Source organism: Schistocerca gregaria, chromosome 1 (assembly GCF_023897955.1).
Source record: "Schistocerca gregaria isolate iqSchGreg1 chromosome 1, iqSchGreg1.2, whole genome shotgun sequence".
In the NCBI taxonomy this organism is placed as follows: Eukaryota; Metazoa; Arthropoda; class Insecta; order Orthoptera; family Acrididae; genus Schistocerca; species Schistocerca gregaria.
The window spans coordinates 580,167,787-580,188,606 of NC_064920.1; the positions used below are offsets into that span (position 1 = coordinate 580,167,787).

At 39.4% G+C, this 20,820-nt stretch overlaps 1 protein-coding gene across 4 annotated transcripts in view; it reads left to right on the top strand.

Annotated features, from left to right (window-relative positions):
* Positions 1-20,820, top strand: part of LOC126356979 (helicase domino-like) — a 379,868-nt gene that overhangs the window by 144,851 nt on the left and 214,197 nt on the right. For all 4 annotated transcript variants that reach the window (XM_050007413.1, XM_050007415.1, XM_050007414.1 and 1 more), the window contains 2 exons: positions 1,973-2,175; positions 13,428-13,597. In XM_050007413.1, the coding sequence (XP_049863370.1) occupies positions 1,973-2,175; positions 13,428-13,597 (373 nt within the window). The remainder of the gene's footprint in view (positions 1-1,972; positions 2,176-13,427; positions 13,598-20,820) is intronic.

Here is a 20,820-nt window from a genome sequence, read left to right on the forward strand (position 1 = left end):
AACTGCCAATTGCCCTTCATCCATAGTTCATAGTATATCGTGTGGGAAAAGGGCAAGCTGTATTGCATGTAAGCAGTGCTTTATAAAACAGTGCTGATTCGTGGACATAAGCTTTTCAGTCTCTAGTAAATTTATTACATTCGAACTTGGGATATATTCCAGAATTCTGCAGCAAACTGATGTTAAGGATACTGGTCTGTAATTTTGTAGGTCTGTTCCTTTATCCATCTTATATACTGGAGTCACCTACACTTTTTCCCTGTCAGTTGGGACTTTGCACTGGGTGAGAGATGACCAATAAATGCAAGCAAGGGGCGAATGTCACAGAGTACTCTTTGTAAAACTGAGTTGAGATTTTGTCCAGGCATGGTTACTGATTCCCCCCCCAACACTTTCAGTTGGTTCTCTATGCCAGGGATGCTATTACTGTGTCACACATGACTCAGTGCTATGGTCAAATGATGGTACATTTGTGTTATTCTCCTGCGTGCATTATTATTTAAACATGGAATTTCATTTTGCTTTTGTTGTGTATCTTTGGCTGTCACACCAGACTGGTCGATGAGTGACTGGATGGAACTGTTAGACTCACTTAGCAGTTTTATGTAGGACCCAAAATTTCTTTTGTTTTCTGCTAGATCTTTCGCTAAGGTGTGAAGATGGTAGTTGTTCTGTGTGTCGCGTGCAGATCTTTTCACTCATGCACAAATCTCTACTAACCTTTGCCTGTTCACTTGCCAATTCTTTTTTGAACCGAGGCTGCAACAGCCTTTGCTTTCTCAGCATTTTTAAATTTCTTTGCTAAACCGCAGCGGGTCTTTTCCGTTGTCAGTGCACTTACTAGGCACATACTTGTCCAGAGCATTATTTACAATCTGTATAAAGTTTACCCATAATTCCTCTTGTCCATCATGCCAGACCTAAATGATTGCAGTTCATTGTCCAAGTTAGAAGTTAACAGCTGCTTATCTGTTCTTTGTAGCAGAAACACTCCTAGCCTGCTTGACCAATTTATTAAATTTAATAACCTCAGTAGATCTGATGACATCCTGATCTCTAATTCCTGTGTCCTGTACTGGTGCCGTTGATGAAGTCCGGCCTCGTTGTAACTACGAGGTCTAAGATATTTCCATTACATGTGGACTACTAAACTAGCTGCTCACGACAGATATTTATCTTAATTTGTTATTGAGTTACTCTTTTTGAAGATCATGTCTGTTCAGTGTATTCCCTGTATTTTGTGGCATAATTCTGTTTGATATGTTGCTAGAACTCTTTGTTATGTCCGCTAAGTTTCTTTGGTCCTTTTCCAAACTGAAAATTGCTGTTGCCAGTTATGCCTGTATTATGGCTAAGTATTAAATTATTGTTGCTTACGAGAGAGCTTGCCCACCCTGTTCATTTCGTTTTAAAATTTGTAATGTTCTTCGATTGTTATTACTAACAAGAGATTTGTTGCCAAGTGACCCTTTTTATTAATTTAAATCTCTTCCCAATATTTCCATTGAGCCATTCTAAACTAAGATAGTAGTTACATTCTATATTACCTCATGTCAGTTCTTATGTAGTTACCTCACCAACAAATAAATTATTTTCCGTATAATTTGTTTCCATCTTGCAGGACTTCTGCTTCCCTTCACATCTATTCCCCCTCCTCCCACTTGGCATTCCAGGTTACATTACATGCCTCTGTGACTCTCAGTATGTCTTTGAACATCTGCCACAGATCTGTTAAACTTTCCCGTAACATTTTTATGCTAGCAGATAATACCTAACATGTTATGTATTTCTCTCTGGACTGAACAAAAAAATTAAAAATAAATAGAAATCCTTAGTACTTCTGTATTGCAAAGCGTTGATATAAACTCACTCCTGGGATGTCAGTTCTAAAAATAAGACAAAAGGATTTATGTTAGTGCTTGTCTTATCCTGGAAATGTATTTAATTACTTTTTTTTTCTTTTTTTTCCCAGGTTCCTGTTGTTTGTGCCAGCAGTGGCAGCACCTCAGCCAAAATTTCATGTCTCTCACCCCCCACCTTCACGATTGTGGGAAGACAGAAGATTTACAGCTGAACTTCAACGGGAGTTGTCACCTCGTTGTGCATTGTTGTATCCTGTAGTGAGTGCAATGGCAACCCAGTTTCCTGATCCCAGGCTTATTCAGTATGATTGCGGTGAGTAATAATGAAGTATCAGCTGTCTTTTTCCTATATTACTTAGCTGCACGGGTAATATCCTCATTGATTTAATGTAATACCCTCCCATTATGTGGGTCTTAAGATGAAGTTAATGCACAATTTCTCAGCAACTGCAAATGTTATTTTCAGCACATTAAAATACTTTCATTAAATAATTTGAAGCTAGCCGCAGGCAGTAATTTTATCAATCTTCACCACTTAGCTTACTGCTAGTTGTATTTCCTTGCCTCAGAACTACAGATTTTTTTAAAAATTAATAATTGTGTGTTACTACATGAAATAAGTTAAATTCCTGAGCATTACTTCATAAGAGTAGCAGAATATGTGCTTCAAGTCTGTAACCTCCCTATTACTCTAAATTTACAAAGTCTTTACAAATCTTCATTGGGGAGCGAATATGTGGTGCAATCACCTAATTTGGTGTGGCAGTCATACTACAGGTGCTAGGTACAGTATAGCAAAATCATGAAAAAAAAACTGTATGTATGATTAATTTATCCAGCCATGGACACAAACTTGTATAAGACTCAGAACTAGCAAAATTTATTTTGTGATGTAGTCCTCTACACTAATAATAATCAACGTGTGATATTAATGTTAACCTGTAATTAACATAAAATAAGGGAAAGGCAACTCCCTACCTATAGAGAACTGATATGTGGCGTCACGTATCTGTCTTCTGTAGATAAGTTGTTGCCCTTCCCCAAATGGTCCCTCCTCATAATTAGGAATTAGTGGGGAAAAAATGTATGCAGAACTCTGTGAGCTACATACTTAACACCCCCCACCCCCTATTTTGACTGGTTTGATGCCTTAAGCTGTCTACTGTTTATTCCTGTATTGTGCTAGTCTTCTCATCTCAATATCCTCTATAATCTGTTGTGCATACTCTAGTCTTGGTCCTCCTCTGCTGCTTTTCCCCTCAGCAGGTCCTTCCAACACATATCTAAAAGCAGTTTCCCTTTTGCAGTTGTGTACAATGTCATCAAAATTCGATTTAGGGGATTTAGAGAAATAAAAACAACTTATATGTGATGTAATTCTTCAGTCCTTCCCAGCTGTCTGTTGACATCCTGATGTGTCAGGTATTCTGCCACATAAAGCATCATGAATGGGAATTCTGCTGCATATGTGCATTGTTCGTGCATGATATTTTGACAGTTTTACTTGCTATCTTCACCGTATGCTACCTTACACTCATTGTCGAGTGGAATGGGTCCAGTATTTATAGCTATGGCCTTCCCCCTCCATGGTCGACTCCAGGCATTTTGTCTACAGTCCATTCCCTCTAGAAGCATCCTTAGGCATTACTTCTTCAATCTGGTGTGCCTGTCCACTCGCTAGTGTTTCATTTTGGGTCCACTGCAGTTCTGGGTGTTCCATCTGTGATTCTCTTCTGCTAGAAATGTTCTTAGGTGGTCCCTCTTCGGTCTGGTATGCCAGGCTGAGCACTATTGTTTTGTCTTCGGAGCAGTGCACCTGTCTGCACGGCAGCATTCTGTTATCAGTCCAGTTCAGTTCTATGTATGTGGATGATAACCTTCTTGATCTGGCTTCATGATAGGGAGAGATTCAGTGAGTTTCTGAAACATCTAAATACATGCCACCCAAATATTAAGTTCATCTTGAAACTGGAAAAGGATGGCCAGTTGCCATTTCTGGATGTACTTGTCAAAAGGAGAGCTGACGGGTTGTTCGGTCACTGTGTGTACCTAAACGTACTGATTTATACCTGCAAGCGTGGTACTGTCACCACCCTGCACATAAGAATGGAGTTCTGCTGACATTGGTTCACAGGACACCCACCTTGTCAGACAAAGATAGTTTAGCAGCAGAAATAGAGCATTTACGATCAGTTTTCTGCAAGAATGGACACATGGTCAATCGGATTTGGAAGGCCCTTCAACCAGCCAGTGCATCACATGATCCAGAAGAAGAGCAAGATGAGGCGTAGACTGTGATATACCTGCCCTATGCAGGATCTGTTTCTCCCAAAATCGTTAGGTTTCTCAAGAAGCATAACAGCAAATGTGTGTTTGTTAGGAGTAGTGGGAAATGTGGAATGTGACTCGGGGCTATGAAAACCTTGTTGAGTTATTACAGTCTATGAAAACCTTGTTGAGTTATTACAGTGACGACATCCTGCTCTCGCCTGCCATCAGTGCTGCTGCTGTTCATCACTCATGGTCACACTAATATACCAACATATGTTACACTAACTCCCTCTATGAACAAGACTTGGTCCCTTGGGTCAAACTCAATATCAGTTTCATATCTCTCTACATGTTGGTACAAAATACAGAGAAAATTTATAACCAAAACAACTAGTGACTTGCCCACACGTCCTTGATACTACATCCAGTCTTACTTGTAGTGCTACTTACTTACTAGTCTATTTAACATACTTGGTTTGCGTTCTGGCAATTTAATCTTCACAGCTTGCCCCATTGCTTCCTTTTCCCAAACGTACGTCCTCTCTGCACCCAAACTACAGTCTCTCTCTCTCTCTCTCTCTCTCTCTCTCTCTTTCTCTCTCTCTCTCTCTCTCATATGCTGTAGGGATTCTGAGCTATTGGAGGTCTATGCTGACAATTACAGGGTGGCACACGAAATGTGTTACCATTTTGTTTTTTAATATAAACTTTATTGTCAATACAATCTGAAAGGAACATATACTACAATGAAGAACCATCCATGGAGATTTGTTCTATCTCAGCACATGCTCAATATGTCCACCATTTCGTTTCATAACTTCCTTCAAACGAACACTGAAGTTAGTGATTACCCAACGTCACATGTCTTCCGTAATTTCACTGCAAGCTTGAAGAATAAGTCTTCTGAGCTCCATTAAATCACGTGGACATTTCGGGAATTTTTTTTTCCATTAGGTACCCCCAAAGGAAAAAGTCACATGGATTGAGGTCTGGACTATTGGGGGGCCAATTTTTTCCGTCATTGAAGCGACTTGGAAACCTGAGTGAAATGATCCACTTGTCGAAATGCTCGTGTAAAAACTCCCACACAGTGTTTGCAGTTTGTGGCCTTGCTCCATCTTGCATGAACCACTGCGTGTTGAAGGGCAAGGCAGTAGCAGGAAGCTGTGGAGTGAAGCTATTGTGAAGCAAGCTTAAATAACAGTCGCTGTTCACAGTTTCTTCAAAGAAAAAGGGTCCAATAAGTCCGTGACTGGAAATTGCTGTGCACGTTGTAATCCTCGGAGCATAATGTTGTCGTTCATGAAGAACTGGTGGGTTTTCAGTGGCCCAAAAGCGTACATTTTGTTTGTTAACCAAACGTTGTTGAGAGTTTCGTCCCTATCCTCTGCCCACTGAGCAAACAGTAGTTTCTGCTGCTTGTATTTTTCAGTGAGCTTCTGTGCACAGGTCATCTTGTATGGGTACATATGGAGGTCACTTTTAAGAATGCGTTGAACAGAGCGTTGTACTGCTGCCTTTCTACATGATTTCCCGTGGATTCTCTGTACAGCAACTCTTACTGCTTCAATATTCTCCAGCGAACAAACAGGCTTAGGCTGAGGTCGCTTCGCTTCCATTACTGTTCCCTCCTGTACAAATTTATCGTACAACTTGTGGATGCGTCTTCTTGCAAGGGACCCATTGGTTGTTAAACTGTTGTTGAAAACGCCTCTGAGTCACAACAAGGCTTTCCGTTTCATGTAAAAGTAACACAATTGCCGATTGTTGCTGTGTCGTCAGTCTCCCATTGTCAGCCATTGCTGCCTACTAGTCTCCTAGCGGCAGTATCGTGAATTACACGTCATTTCGTAACTCATTTGTTTTTCCAAGGTCTGCTGGTACTGCTGTAGAGATCCCAGCGAGATATCTAATGTGCATCGTAAATTGTGAAAGCAACAATTGGTAACACATTTCGTGCACCACCCTGTTGCTTTCAACCTCATAAGCTCAGAAGAATAAAAGCTACATACAGCAGAGTTAGAGCCAATGTTGTCCTTCTGAACTATGTTGTCCTTCTGAACTATGTTGTCCTTCTGAACTATGTTGTCCGTCTGAACTATGTTGTCCTTCTGAACTATGTTGTCCTTCTGAACTATGTTGTCCTTCTGAACTATGTTGTCCTTCTGAACTATGTTGTCCTTCGGAACTATGGTACATGCTACAATAACTGTTCGGCTCAAATGCGCCCTTCCTGTATGACAGTGAATTGATACAGGGAATGGATTAGCTCAGGTTACATACTTTGAGTCAGAAATGTGACCCCAGAAGTGGAGTAAATCCAGTGAAAACCTGTTTGCTGGCAATGCAGTCTGGAGTCTGCAAAGCCGTTGGACAATCTAGAACCTCCCCCCCTCCGTCTAGCTCAGAAGAAATGTACTGCATCTGCTCTTGCTGGTTTGTATTAACCTGGTTGGATACACTGTGACCTCCTTTTTACAACGTTGTAACTCCTCCTCCATCATTACTGCGTGTTTGCTGCCGTCTTCCGAAATTAATAATACCCCACAGGAATTTTCCAAGAACTCCCCACTTCACTGGACATACATGAATGGTGTAACACATGTAAACTGTGCTTGTCGTCCTGTTACTGGGAATCGAATTAGAATAAACAATTGTGCTCAGTCGGTTTTCAGTTTTACTGATCCTATGCAGTAGCGGAAGGGTAGGTTTTGTATGCTGGATTCCATATTGGCAGTGCACTCCATGCTTTCTGTAACCCTGACACAATGCAATGTTGCTATGACTTCTATTTTTTCCATTCTCACCCCTGATGTATCACAACCAGAGGGCAGGGACAAATATCATCCTCCCTCCCTCCTCAAAAGGCAGTTGCTACTAGCAAGCCCATTCACAAACAACAAACTACAATCCTGTGCATACGGTACTTTTGACACAGGCTCAACCACATCTTTCTGTCTCTTCCTCTGATTCCTTCTCCTCATGTTCTTCACTGACTCCATCCTTGAAACTCCTGAAATTGACTGTGGGCAACCTCAAAAATGTCGTGGATGCTCAACATGTACACTATTGTTGTCCATGTCGGCAACTAAAGCTTCACACTGACTGACGAAGTAGTCTCCACCACCTGCTAGCATCTTTAATACATTGTGATGAACTTCATCATCTCCTCTTTCAGCTTGCGAACTGGATGACATCACCCATTTCCTACTTTATACTGCAGTAAAGTTACCATATATCTTACTGATTCCTCCTCCTTCTCTAAGGTCTTTGTATTCGGCTTCTGTGCTCATTTCCATGTGCACATTTGCAGTCAACTTACCAGCTTTACTTTCTTTACCTCTTTGGAAGGTGGCATCATTTTCCGACCATACACCGCCTCAAATGGGGATGGTCTAGTATTCGTGCTCTCTTTTTGAATAATATGCTGACACGACACCTCTTATATGAGCATCCCAGTCACTATGAAATGTGTTCACAGCGTAACTTAACATTTTCCCAATTGTTCTATTTACCAGTTCCTTTCTACCATTGGCCTGTTTATGAAGAGGACTAGTTCTGACTTCATCACATGCAGTAATAAACACATTGAGTGAGGTGGCACAGTGGTTAGCACACTGGACTCACATTCAGGAGGACAACGGTTCAAAGATGTGTCCGGCCATCCTGATTTAGGTTTTCCATGATTTTTCTAAATCGCTTCAGACAAATGTCGGGATGGTTCCTTTGAAAGGGCCTGACTGACTTCGTTTCCCATTCTTCTCTAATCTGATGACCTTGCTGTTTGGTCCCCTCCCCCAAATCAACCAACAAACCAACCAGTAATAGACACAGCTCCTTCAGTAAGTTCAACGAAATTTGATATTGCAATGCCTGTTATTCTGATTACAATGCAAAGTTCCTTTGAACACGCATGCATGTCCAAAGGAGCAGACACTGCGATGACTACAGCCATTATGAAATACATTAAATGAATTCGCAGTTGCAAATAAGGACAACCACCAGCTGTAGAATGGAATCACAACAATGAAAATTTGTGCTGGACCGCGACTCAGACTCAGATTTTCTGCTTATCACGAGTAGTCGCCATACCATTTGGCAATATCGTATTTATCTGCCGACACCAAGCGAGCGACTTTCAAGTACAACACGTGACCTATACGGGAATATACATAATGGATGTACGAGAACAGAAATGCTAACCATTACTTGTGTGACTGGCTGCGTGCTAATTCAGCATAGCAAGCATCTCCACATACCAAGAAAAGTGATCTGCTATTGTTAATATGAATCAATTTACTGCTGAAGTATGACTGAATACGTCAATCACAAGCATTTCAAATGGTTTTGAGGTTCCTGATAGCCTCTGCAGCAGTAGTCCCTTACGATTCAAGTCAGCTCACTGTGCAAACTTTACACAATTCCTTGCGTAGTTATCCACATCCGCCAATATCTCTCAGCTATGCTCTGGTTTCCTGCTGCGCACCCTCCATGACCAGGCAAGAAGCCTTTCTTAAACTTCACTGGTAGTACTACCTGTGGCCCTAGCCTTGTTTCCTTGCACAACTGTCTGTGACATGTGCTAAACTGTGATTGCATCCAGTACTGCTTACAGTCACTGTCGGCCCTCTGCACTTCCTACCGCTTTGCAAGAACATGACCCAGAACTTTCAACACTGCTGCCTCCTTGCTTAATCCATCAGTATTCCTGTGCTTCTTCCCTGGCTTGTGTACTATTTTGTAGCTGAACTCCCTTTGTCCATCTTGCCAGCCTGCGGATGCATCCTTCAGTCTCAATAACCACTTCAAAACAGTGTGGTCAGTCATTACTCGAAATTTATTCCTTTAAATGTTACATCTAAAATACGTGACACCATAACTGAGTCCTAACATCTCCTGATCTGCCGTTGAATAGTTCTTCTCTGGTGCATTCAGTTGTCTCAACATGTCTGTTACAGGATGCTCTTCATTGTTAATCTCCCAGCTTAAAGCACATCCCAAAGCCTTATTACAAGTGTCTCACAACAGGATAAATTTCTTCGGAAAGTCTCGAAATGCCAGAACCAGGCTGGATGTTAAAACTCTCGTCAGTTCGTCAAATACATCCTGACACTCCTCAGTCCATACGAATTTCACATCATTTATCATTTTGTTGCATAACAAATAGCAATTGTGTCCTGTACTGTTTACAGTCACTTTCGGCACTCTGTAATGCCTTCCACTCTTCAAGACAGTCCGTCAGAATTTTAACCACTGCTACCTTCTGCTTAATGCATCTGCATCCCCATGCTTCATCCCTTATCTGTGTACTGTTTCGTAGTTGAATTTGCTAATTCTCAGGGCCCATCTTGCCAGCCTACTAGATGGGTCCTTTAGTACCAGTAACTACTTCAAAGCAGTGTGGTCATTCACTACTCAAAATTTGTTCCCATTAAGACAACATCTAAAATACGTGACACTGTAAATGAGGCTCAACGTCTCTTTCTCTATCAATGGATAGTTCTCAGTTGCATTAAGCTACAGGGTGCCCTTCACCGTTAATCTCTCAGTTAAAACAAATCCCAAAGCATGATTAGATGCATCACATTAAAGGTAAACTCCTGAAAGTCTGGAAGTACCAGAACTGGGCTGGATGTCAAAACTTCCTTTAATTCTTCAAATGCAGCTTGACACTCTTCTGTCCATATGAATTTTGCTCTTTCCCTTAGCAACTGCATGAGTGGTTGTACTATGTCAGCAAGCCCTTTGCCAAATTTTCTGTAGTAATTTGAGATTTCCAAAAAAGTCACGTTTCCGTGGGCGCTGGGGACTCTCTTACAGCTTGTAGTAGCCTCAGGTCTGTCCTCACTCCATATTTACTGCTTGTGGTTCACACTTTTCTTGTTTCATTCATCCTCATCTGTAATATCTAAACCCGTTATCAACACGTCCTTCCTTAATTTCACCTTGTAAACACCAAAATTATCTGTATTCTCAGATACCACTTTCCCATAACATCTTTTTTGTGCACACACAAGACTTTTTTTTTAAAAAAAAAAAAACCACTTGCGCTGGATCCAGTTTTTCTGGAGGCTCTACAGAACATAACATACCCACAGGTAGATTTGATTCCTCCACATTCACCCAAAGTGATTTCCCAGTACCACGTGCCACACAGTCATACAAATCAAGTGTTACTTCAATTGTACGCAGCTCAACTGGTTCGTCCAATATGCTATTTTACCACAGTGTACCCCACGTAAGCTATAGCGTGGCTAGTTCCATTGCTTTGACCCACTAAGGCTCTATTGGCACACCGGACTGAAGTGGGAAAGTGGAACAACATGTTTAGCAGAAGTCCACATGGAATACTTGGAACTGAAACAAACTGAAAAAGAATGCCAAGCACATGGACAGGTGCACCAGACCAAAGGGGAATACCAAAGGATGCTGCTAGTGGGAGCGGACTGCAGACTGAATGCCAGGATGTGACTACGGCATTAGGTACAAATACTAGACCCGTTACATTTGACAAGCAGTTTCAGGTAGTATCCGGTGCCAATCATGACTTATGTTCTCGAAATATTGTGCATGAACGATGCTGATACCTGGCAGAAAACCTGGAAAATAATGTTTTAAGCAGTAAAAGTTACATATAAGACCCCCCCCCCCCCCCTCTTACATTTTCACACTTTGTGTGACATATGTAGATTATAGGCATCAAAATACTTGTTAGGGCTTGTTTATTATCTAGTGAAAACTACTGACGTAACTGTCATTCATTACATAAATAATAAAACACTACACCAGTTATGTATTTTTTCGTTATTAGCAAGACACATTATGAGAATTTATTCTTGTTGTTGAGTGCAAATATTTACGTAAGTATTTTGTATGGTGTTTGCATATCAGTTTTCTACATTTCTTGAACTGTAATCACCTTTCCGAATTTATCAGGTACCGTGACTCCTCAGTTATAAAGAAAACCACACACACAAACTATCACTCTCACAGTTTGTTTGTGAAACATCACAAAAAATATTTGGTCTTGACAACAAGAATAAATTATCAAAGTAGGTCTTACTAAGCAACAAAGAAATTCATAATTGGTGCTTTGTTTTAACAAAAAATATTTGAGCAACACAAAGTGAGCAAAGTTGTCAGCTAGCACTACCCATGAACAAACACACTAAATATGGTTCGAAGAACACAAAGGTATTAGGAGGAGCGCAATATTTCATGAGTGCAGTAGTATTGAGCATGTGGATGTGAGATAGAGAGATTGCACAGTAATACTGAGAACATAAAAACTATTGAAATATTTCACTGCCCAGAAATATTGTGCCATGTGTGGGCAGTAATGTGCAATATCCTTGACAGTCTCTGGCCTGCGGTAATCTTTGGACATGTTTGTGTTCTCAGTTTAATGTTCTTGTCAACTTCGCCGACTGCGAGAAATTTGAAATGAGTGCACAGCAAGGAGAGCGAGCATTTTATATTAGAATGCATAGAGCTGTATAAAGCCACTACGCTGGGTAGTACTTGGCAGCGGCTGTACATAAAGTATGAATTGTTTGCACTCTACCCATTTACTAGTTCAGATCTGCTGAGTAGTGTGCCCTTTGTCAACATTTGTAAACACTGCTTGATGACCAGCATCATTTTACATCAATCACACAGCTCTTTTCCCCGCAAACATTTTTTTTCCCTGAAGTGTAAATCGCAGAAAAACTATAAACATGTTAATGCAAGATTGGGTGTAAATTAACATTGTGGTCTTAGGAAATTTAATGGGAATGTTAAAAATTGCTATAAACAGGAGGTAAACATTTATTGTGGGAATGTCAAAGCGGCATTATACTGTACTTAACTATAATTGGATGTCTTTTGCCACTGCATGTCTGGAAATTAAATCATAAGTAAAAATGTTATGAAAAGAAAAGTTGCTACTCACCATATAGGGGAGATGTTGAGTCGCAGATAGGCACAACAAAAAGACTTTCAGAAAATGAGCTTTCGGCAAACACAAAACACACACATGCACACACACAAACCCAATAATCCACACCTGCATGCGTGCAAACCTGCGACACATATGACCATAGTCTCTGGCTTCTGTGATCCTTGCCTGAGTCTGCGGGTGTGTGTGTGTGTGTGTGTGTGTGTGTGTGTGTGTGTGTAATTTTGATGAAGGCCAAAATCTATATTTGTGACAGTCTTTTTGTTGTGCCTGTCTGCGACTCAGCATCTGCGCTATATGATGAGTAGCAACTTTCCTTTTCACAATATTGTTACATACCATCCTGGGTGTTCCATTGTTTGATTATAACTAAAAACATATAATAGTGCCAATGACCAGTACATGGGCACAAGAATGAGAGTGAACTTTCTTGAACCTTCCTGAACGAGAAAATCCTTAGCCTTCTTTTTCTTCCAATGTCCCCTTCACTTTATTTTTCTTATTTGTGTACTTTTTTCCCCAGTCTTTGTATGTGCTCGCGCCCATTCCAGCATTTCACGTCCAACAATGTTTGTTATTAGTATAAAAGGAAACAGAAAGTAAATAAATATGAAACCAAACTGCTGGCTGTTATTTACAGACAAAATGTTTAATGCTACCTACAGATTCATATAAGAGTAAAAGTGATGATATTACCCTAGCTTATGGAACTATTATTCCTTCCTCAGGCAGGAGCGAGACCCAATGTGCATCCCTCTGATTTAGGGGTCTGAGTGATCTGCCTGTATTCCTTTTTCCTCCCAGAGGAGAGAATTATGGCAAATTATGCCACAAACTCAATTAATGGCTTAATGAATTATTGAAGTATGTCAGCTTTTGCATAAAATTCAAGCCTAGAAAAGTATAATGCCAAAGGACTGAATCCAACAAGCACAGAGGTAAAATCTGCCATGGAACATGTAGCTGGTCATGAACTTTAATGTTAATAGTCTTGGAAGTTAAAAGTTTCACAGAAATTGAAATAAGTTACTGGAAAGTCGTATTGTAGTAAAAAAATTCAAAAATTCTTACCTTTTATAAACAAGATTTCAGTAAAAGTGGGTGCATCGTTGGAACCAGCAAATTGAAAATAGTGCCTTGTTTAACAAATCCACAGCTACCACATTCATATTACTTGGAACATGTACGTAAATTTAAAAGTAAGTAAAGAAAAAAATTAATTATTAACAGGGGTGCAATAAGAACAGTTAGAAGAAGACAGCTTGCTCTGATTCAGCATAATATATTTTTAGCTTTGCTTATAACGCACTTTATAAATACCAAACTTAATGTGTGTCAAATGTTTTTATTTACAGGCAAACTGCAGGTTCTTGATAAGCTTCTTAGGCATTTGAAAACAGAACATCACCGAGTCCTAATTTTCACCCAGATGACAAAGATGTTGGACGTCCTTGAAGCATTTCTTAATTATCACGGGCACATATATTTAAGATTAGATGGGACAACAAGAGTTGATCAGAGACAGGTATGCAGAGCTGTAGATTTGTTTTACTTTGAAAAGTATATGACGTTACGTAAAAGTCAATAACAGATACATCGAATTAGTATCATAATGGCACCAAGAATTCACACATTTTGATAACACTTCTTGGGCAAATTGTGGTACACAATATAATCTTTCCACATTATTTTTATTTCCTCCTACTTTTTATATACCTGTCATTTAGACACCTTTTTAAATTCTGAGATCAAGAGATACAGGTTTCATACAAAATGTAGTTCCTATGTATTGATAGATAAAAATTTTGAATAAAACGTGCAATTATAAGGCCACATTTGTTTTTTGATGAACTCTGGCATGAAAAAACTAACATTTGATCACTGTGTTATTAATTTTTGCTGCTGTTCTTCCTCAGTTTTGCAGGCGTTTGCAACAATAAGAAAGTGATTAAATTATCTATGATTTACTGTATTTGTAGAAATATCAGAGAATTCTCTAAATTTTGCTAATGTTCATAAAAATTTGGCCCATGCTTATGGCGTTTAAAATTTACTATTTTTCTGAACACTTTTGTTCTAAGATGCAGCTGTACTTTTGCTAAAAAACTTTTCTTCTTGTACCATATTTTAAACTATTGACAATATTATAAATTTTTTAGTATAATACTGTATATATGTAAATAATCTGCCCATGTTTTTCCCCAAATTTAAGTACGAAAAACTGGGGTGCATGAAGTAATTGAAGAAAGATTGGTACTGTCCCTCCTGTAACAATAGATTCTTTTCTACTATAGCATTGTTGCGGCCTCATTCTTGGATGCGTCAATAGCATATTAGAAGTGAAATATTAATCATGTGTTAACTTGTTAATTATAGCTACAAGTTCTTGTCATCGCTCGTACACAGCAGAGAACATTGGAAACTGTGCAGTAAGAAGAAAGTATGATGTGAGTGTAGGTTGTATTCGCAACTGAAAAAAACAAATTGCAGTTTCAAGAATCAAACGGTAATTGCCGGACATTTTGTGGCCAAAAATTGAAGCTTATGGACCTTGAATAAAGGCTCTGTGATTATGTAGTTGAGAAGTGACAACATGGATACGTGGTGACTAATGAAATATACCAACTCAAATCATTCCTTGAAATGGATTTGGGTTCCATTGCTCAATGCCATCCAGCGATTGCGAAGAAAAGTAGTCAATTATGCACTGAAATGTATTCTTATTCACTTCTTCATAAAATAAAAAAATATATATTTTCAAATCAAACATTCTCCACACAAACTCTTCAATATATCTTCCTTATTGTAGCCCACTTTATCCTCACCATCATCTTCTATACCATCTTCTGGAAAAACATGACTGTCTTTAACCCTTTAACTACTTGCGACATATATGCCCATAATAACCTTGCGCTCACTCACTAGTAACAATATACGCATGTGGCTCAAGTGAATAGCACCTGGAGTACAAATGTCACGTACATACATTTTAGTGTTTTAACACAACATTAAGACATGTCTTGACCTGCAGCACTTCATAAAGTTTTAGCTCTATTAAGTACATTAACATTGCTCATATATTCCAGAACTACCTTTATTAGTTGTCTTTCACTCCTTTTGGTGGGATATCAGTGTAGAGGCATTTTACAAAGGAGTTCAAAGAGGTGGAAACGTGGATTATCAAATGCAGAAGTAGAAGGGTTACTTATGGATAGTGACAGTGAGGGTGAATTTAATGTTTTGTTGTCTTGGACTGAGGATACTGTAGCTGTCGTCGATTCTGGCCATTCAGTATCTCAGGGCCAATAAAATCATTCTTCATATTTCCTGCATCTGTCCTTTATGAGTGAAACTGGTGGACAAAAAAGAGGATGATAACAGAGAAGTTTCCTTAGGCAAAGTACGGAAATGACCAGCACAGTTGCAACTTGCGGGTGGCACACCCTACTGCAAAAAGCAAATATACAGCTGGCTCAATCTCAGCAGTGATAGGTTGAATATGATTAAATAATTCACAAACAATTTTCTTATCATGCAAATCACAAGTCTACACAAAAGAAATAAGCTTCTCCAAATGCCCACAAAAAGAATGAAATACACCCACTTTCCCAGTTTCCTCACATCATCTAGGGCCTAAGACTTAAACTATGTTTTATAATGAGAAAATCAGAGAAGTAGGAACTATAACTACATGTAAATGTACAAAGAGAAATATTGGGAAAGCAAGTCTGTAAAAGAATGGATAGTGTATTTCCAGGCAGGTGAAATACACCCATATTTTTATGAATGGCAGTCCCAAAGTGTTAATAATAATTCACCTACACAACACTACTTCCTGTGGATATCAAAGAGCTCTTAAGCATCCAATTTTATCATAGCTGAAAATATTGTCCCAATTTAATCATAAAACTGTGGTTCTATATTTTACGTGCTATCTTGGGCTAAGCTAAACCAAATTAAATATTTGTGGGAATTAATTATATAAATTTGTAGCAAATAATTTTGTTTGAATAATGTGTGTTCCTGTGGAAAAACAGTATTTTATGGAAGAGCTATGACTGGAAAGCCCTATAACCACAGATGCTGCATCAACAGTGGGAAGCAAACGTTATGTAAATGTGCCAATAGCCGTGCCATTGCCTTTGCAAGCAGAAATATTCTGCCCAACTAGTCTAGAAGCAAATTTCCTATATTATTTCTTCCTGTGACAATAGACCTGATACTACTGTGAGCCATTTAGTACCAGTACTCTGTACCATCCAATATCACCCTGGCTGTGAAAATCTGAAATCACATCTTTTACCAGCATTGTGATTACCTCTCACCATTCTCTGAATGAAGTACGTCTTACCACATTTTCCAACCTCATTATTCAAAGCAGGCTTTAATTGTCCATATAATGTATGTAATACAGGGTGTATATAAAGTCTGGGAACACTTTCAATTATTTATTGCACAAGAATCAAATGTTGTACAGATATCATACATATGTCATTTTGATGAGAAACCCTGAAACCCCCCTCCCACGCCCCAATCGTGTATACTGCCATAGCGTAGTTCGTAGTTTGGTAATGTGCCGATAGTCAGTGCTAGTCGCATATATGGCCGTGCTACAGAAGGGGACAGCTGTTTCATGAAATGGCCTCCCTGATCACTATATCTCACTCTGAGTGACTTTTTTCTGTGGGGCCACATTAAAGATCTGGTGTATGTACCACCTCTACGACGTGATGTAGCAGAGCTCTGGGAGAGAGAATGCGGGAAGCAACTGCCGCAGTCGACAATGCCATGCAGGAATGGGTATGCCAAAAATTTGATTACCGTATTGATGCCTGCCAGGTCACTAATGGTTCACATATCGAATGCTTGTAAAAAAAAGCTTTCAGAGTTTCTCTTCAAAATGCAATATGTATGACATCGGTACAATGTTTAGTTCTTGTGCAATAAATAATTGAAAGTGTCCTGCAACCTGAAGGTCATTACCCTGTGTGCAGCTCAGATGCTTGACTTGTTGTTAGTTGATTTTACGTGAGCAACTTTCTTGTTCAAACTGATGGTTGTGTGGCTTATGTCAGAGTATAAATCAGCCACTGACCATGTCACGGGTGAGTCGATGATTTCAATTACTAATTGAATGTCCTGAACGTGGAATTCTAAAATTCCGAATATGCCAAAGACTGTACATGCGCAGTAACAGCTAACTGTGGCATCATCTACTAATGCCAAAAGTTAACTAATTCTCGCTGTTCCCTACTCATATTACAATAAAGAATTTTGTGCTTCTCTGTCTACTTAATCTTTATTTTGTTTTTGCGACCCTTTGCAAAGGTTGCACAAGGACTTTATAGTTTCCCTACAAATGATCTTCCACAAGAGAGATCAAATATCTGAAATTAAGCAGTTATTTAGGTTTTAAAGCAATTGGACAAAAGGAAATACCTACACTGTGTGTAAGTAAGAATGTAAATAGATGAAAAAAAAATTAATTAAAATTGTTTCAACTACGATAAAGTCAGCCTTATTGAAGCAAAGTTTTGGATGTTGTTTGTAATTTAGGAAGGAAACAAGATGCAAAGGATGAAGCAAAAAGATGCTATGTACTGCCTTATAACTATTGTTTGGGCAGTTCTTTTTCCTATTCTTTCATTTCTCATTAGTGTGGGGAATTTACTGTACAATCTTGTCAGAAACATCCGCTATGAATTTGGATCTGGTCATTAATTAATAAAGTCCTCTATCATTGCTAGTTTCTGAATTGTGCTACTATATTCAGAATTTTCTTGAAGAAGGGTAGTTCCTCACAACCTTACTCTCACTGCAGACAACACTTAGAAACACACAATTATGACATGGGCTTCTAAATGCAAATGACCATATATGACAAGTGGGACTCAGTACAAAATATTAACACTCGGGGCACTGCTTGCCTCAAGTAGGTGACTGGGAAAAGAAATTCACTTGCATAAAAGGGGCTTTATACACCCACCCATCACATCACCTTGTACTGCGGTCTGCTTCCAGGCCCCAGGCATATCCTATCACACAAGAGGTACGTTTACTAGTCTCTTCCGACAGCTGTATTGTTATATTCATCTTTCTCCTCCTGTCATTTTCCATATTGCTCCTCCCCTGTTGAAAACTTGTACTTACTTTTCTCTCTAAACCCCCCCCCCCCCCCCCCTCTCTTTCTCTCCAGCCTCTCCTTCAGTGCATATCTCATATCTTGCCCCGTCTCAGTTCTCACACTTCCTTCCTTCCCACTTGCTTCTCTTGATGTGCGTTATGTTGTGACGTGTGTGTGTGTGTGGGGGGGGGGGGGGGGTTAACCCAGAAAAAAAAGGACTAGCTAAAAACTGATAATGTCTTAATGCTCTTATGTATGTAATCGCCACAAATCAGTCAGTTTTATGTGACTGGCTGTCATTTTTTTTCTCATTATCTCTATACATTCTCATCATTTGTTACCTTCCTGGCAGTTTCTCCTATTTCTTCTTCTCATTCCTGGGTAAAGATCTATAGTGGCAAAAGCTTGTCCTTTTACTCTTCATCACATTGTATGATTTGCAATTTTGCAAGAATAGGAGTAATGGTAACAATTCACTGAATAGTTGAGTAATTGAGGGGCTGAGTTGTCAAGAGGTGTATAAACAAGAGTGAGAGTTTTGCTAGCTATTGAATGAATCCATAGACTATGCATACACCTGCACATCTAAATTGTCTTGGCTTACTACATTGTACCAGTAATGGAATAGCATACAAGCTTGAAGTGTTCTTTAGAGCACACAGAGGTGGACTTACACATTTCCATCTACACAAAGCTATAAGGTCGGGTGCTCCCTCAACATGACTGATTAGGATTTTCCAGTATTGTCTAACTACTTAATTATCTCACTCCTTTATTGCAGATGCCTGTTTAAGTAAAAGACAGTATTGTTGTGGTTGAACTGGATCAAGTGAGTGAAGAAAATTCATTGTAATCTACTATATCAGTACACGAGGTAACACAGCAAGTATGTGATTATGGAAGTATTCATTATAGCGGCAAGACTGGCCCACTTTGCAGTCATTTTGCAAGGAGGGCCCTCTTCACAATCATGTCAGATTGTAATAGTTGTGGACAAACCGCAAGGTAGACAGCCTCTCTTAGCTCTGCAATGGCTCTCTCTGTATTACAGAAAATGGATTGTGGTTATATCCTTCTACACGGCTCGAATGGAGTCTACCACCTCCAGTGACGAGGTGGTTACCAGAGAAAATATGAGCACTCATTCCCAAGGTGCATTCACATGTTATCGTTCACATGTCTTGCACATTTTAAATATGTTTCACTTTGAGATGACAGTCAGAGTTGACAAAAGTTCAACAGAGAAATCCCAGAGCTCCTCCCAACATGTTATCATTTCCTCTTGTGTCTCTCAAACTGATAAGAATGTCAAGAGATTTCTACTGAAACGTGATGCATTCATTTCATACAGTTCATTTGAGGTTTCATGCAGTTCATTTGAGTGCCTGTGCTAATCCATGTGCTTATGTTGCAGGAAGGATTTTCCTGCCTGATAATTTCAAGCTGTAATTGATAATAAGACTGGACCATGTCCTCCTCTTCTATTAACATTGACACAATTCCTGAAAAGTAGATGTCAAGACCAACTTCTTCCTGTGCTCTGATTTCAGCCTTAATCTACCCATCTCTTGTGGTGTTCTTTTACTGGGAAAGCAGGCCATAAGTACATACAGTTTGATTGAAATTGCTCTAGGGTTTTCTGAGTTGCGCTCTCATGTCACCCGCTTCCCTTTCTCTACATTTACCCCATCTCTAGGAATGCTAGGGTTGTCGTACTCTGTACGAACAGACTTCAGAAGAGCCAATGGCACCGACTGATCGATGAGTCATTCTCAGCCAGTAGGTGTCTTTCGTTGTGGATATGGAGATGCATGTGGTCAGCATGCAGGGCTTTCCCAGCTATTGTCAGTTTTCAAGATCGAAGCTGCTACATCTGTCAAGTAGCTCCTCAGTTGGCCTCATAATGGCTGAGTGCACACTGCTTGACAATGGCACTCAGCAGACCCAGGTGGTCACTCATTCAAGTGCTAGCCAAGCCTTACAATGCTTAACTTTGTGATCTGATGGGAACCGATATTACCACTGAGGCAAGGCCATTGGTGCTACAGTTGCAATAGATGTGCCAAAATACCACTTAACATAATGCCTTACATTGTAAATTTTGGTTTTTACCCATCATATTATTTGTAGGTTCTCCAGTATCTTCTTAATCTATTCTCATTACCATATAAATAATCCATGGGCTATATCAAATCTTCTTGTGAGCCTGAGACACAACAATACTTGTGCACCAACATATTTGTAATGAAGTCAGCGTTAACTTGGTGGTATTGTGTATACTTCAGAACTCTTTATTCCTTCAGTGTGTGGATGAATGAAAATACTCATAAAGTAAGTGTTTTCTGCCTATATTATTGTACAACTGATGTGTATCATAGAATGAGGCATAGTATATGTGAATTACTTTCAATTATCTTTCATGCCCTGCTGTGCAGTGTTCCTTTTAATTCTGCTAGCAGTGATTGGAGACTGAACAACGAAGTATTGGTAATCCTTGTATTGGATGGTTTTATGGGCTGGGAGAGATATTTAACTTCATCTGCATGCTTTCAAATAATGCATTATACCAAGACCACCGAAACTTTGCACTTGACATATGTGTTTCAGTGATGAATTCTTCTCGC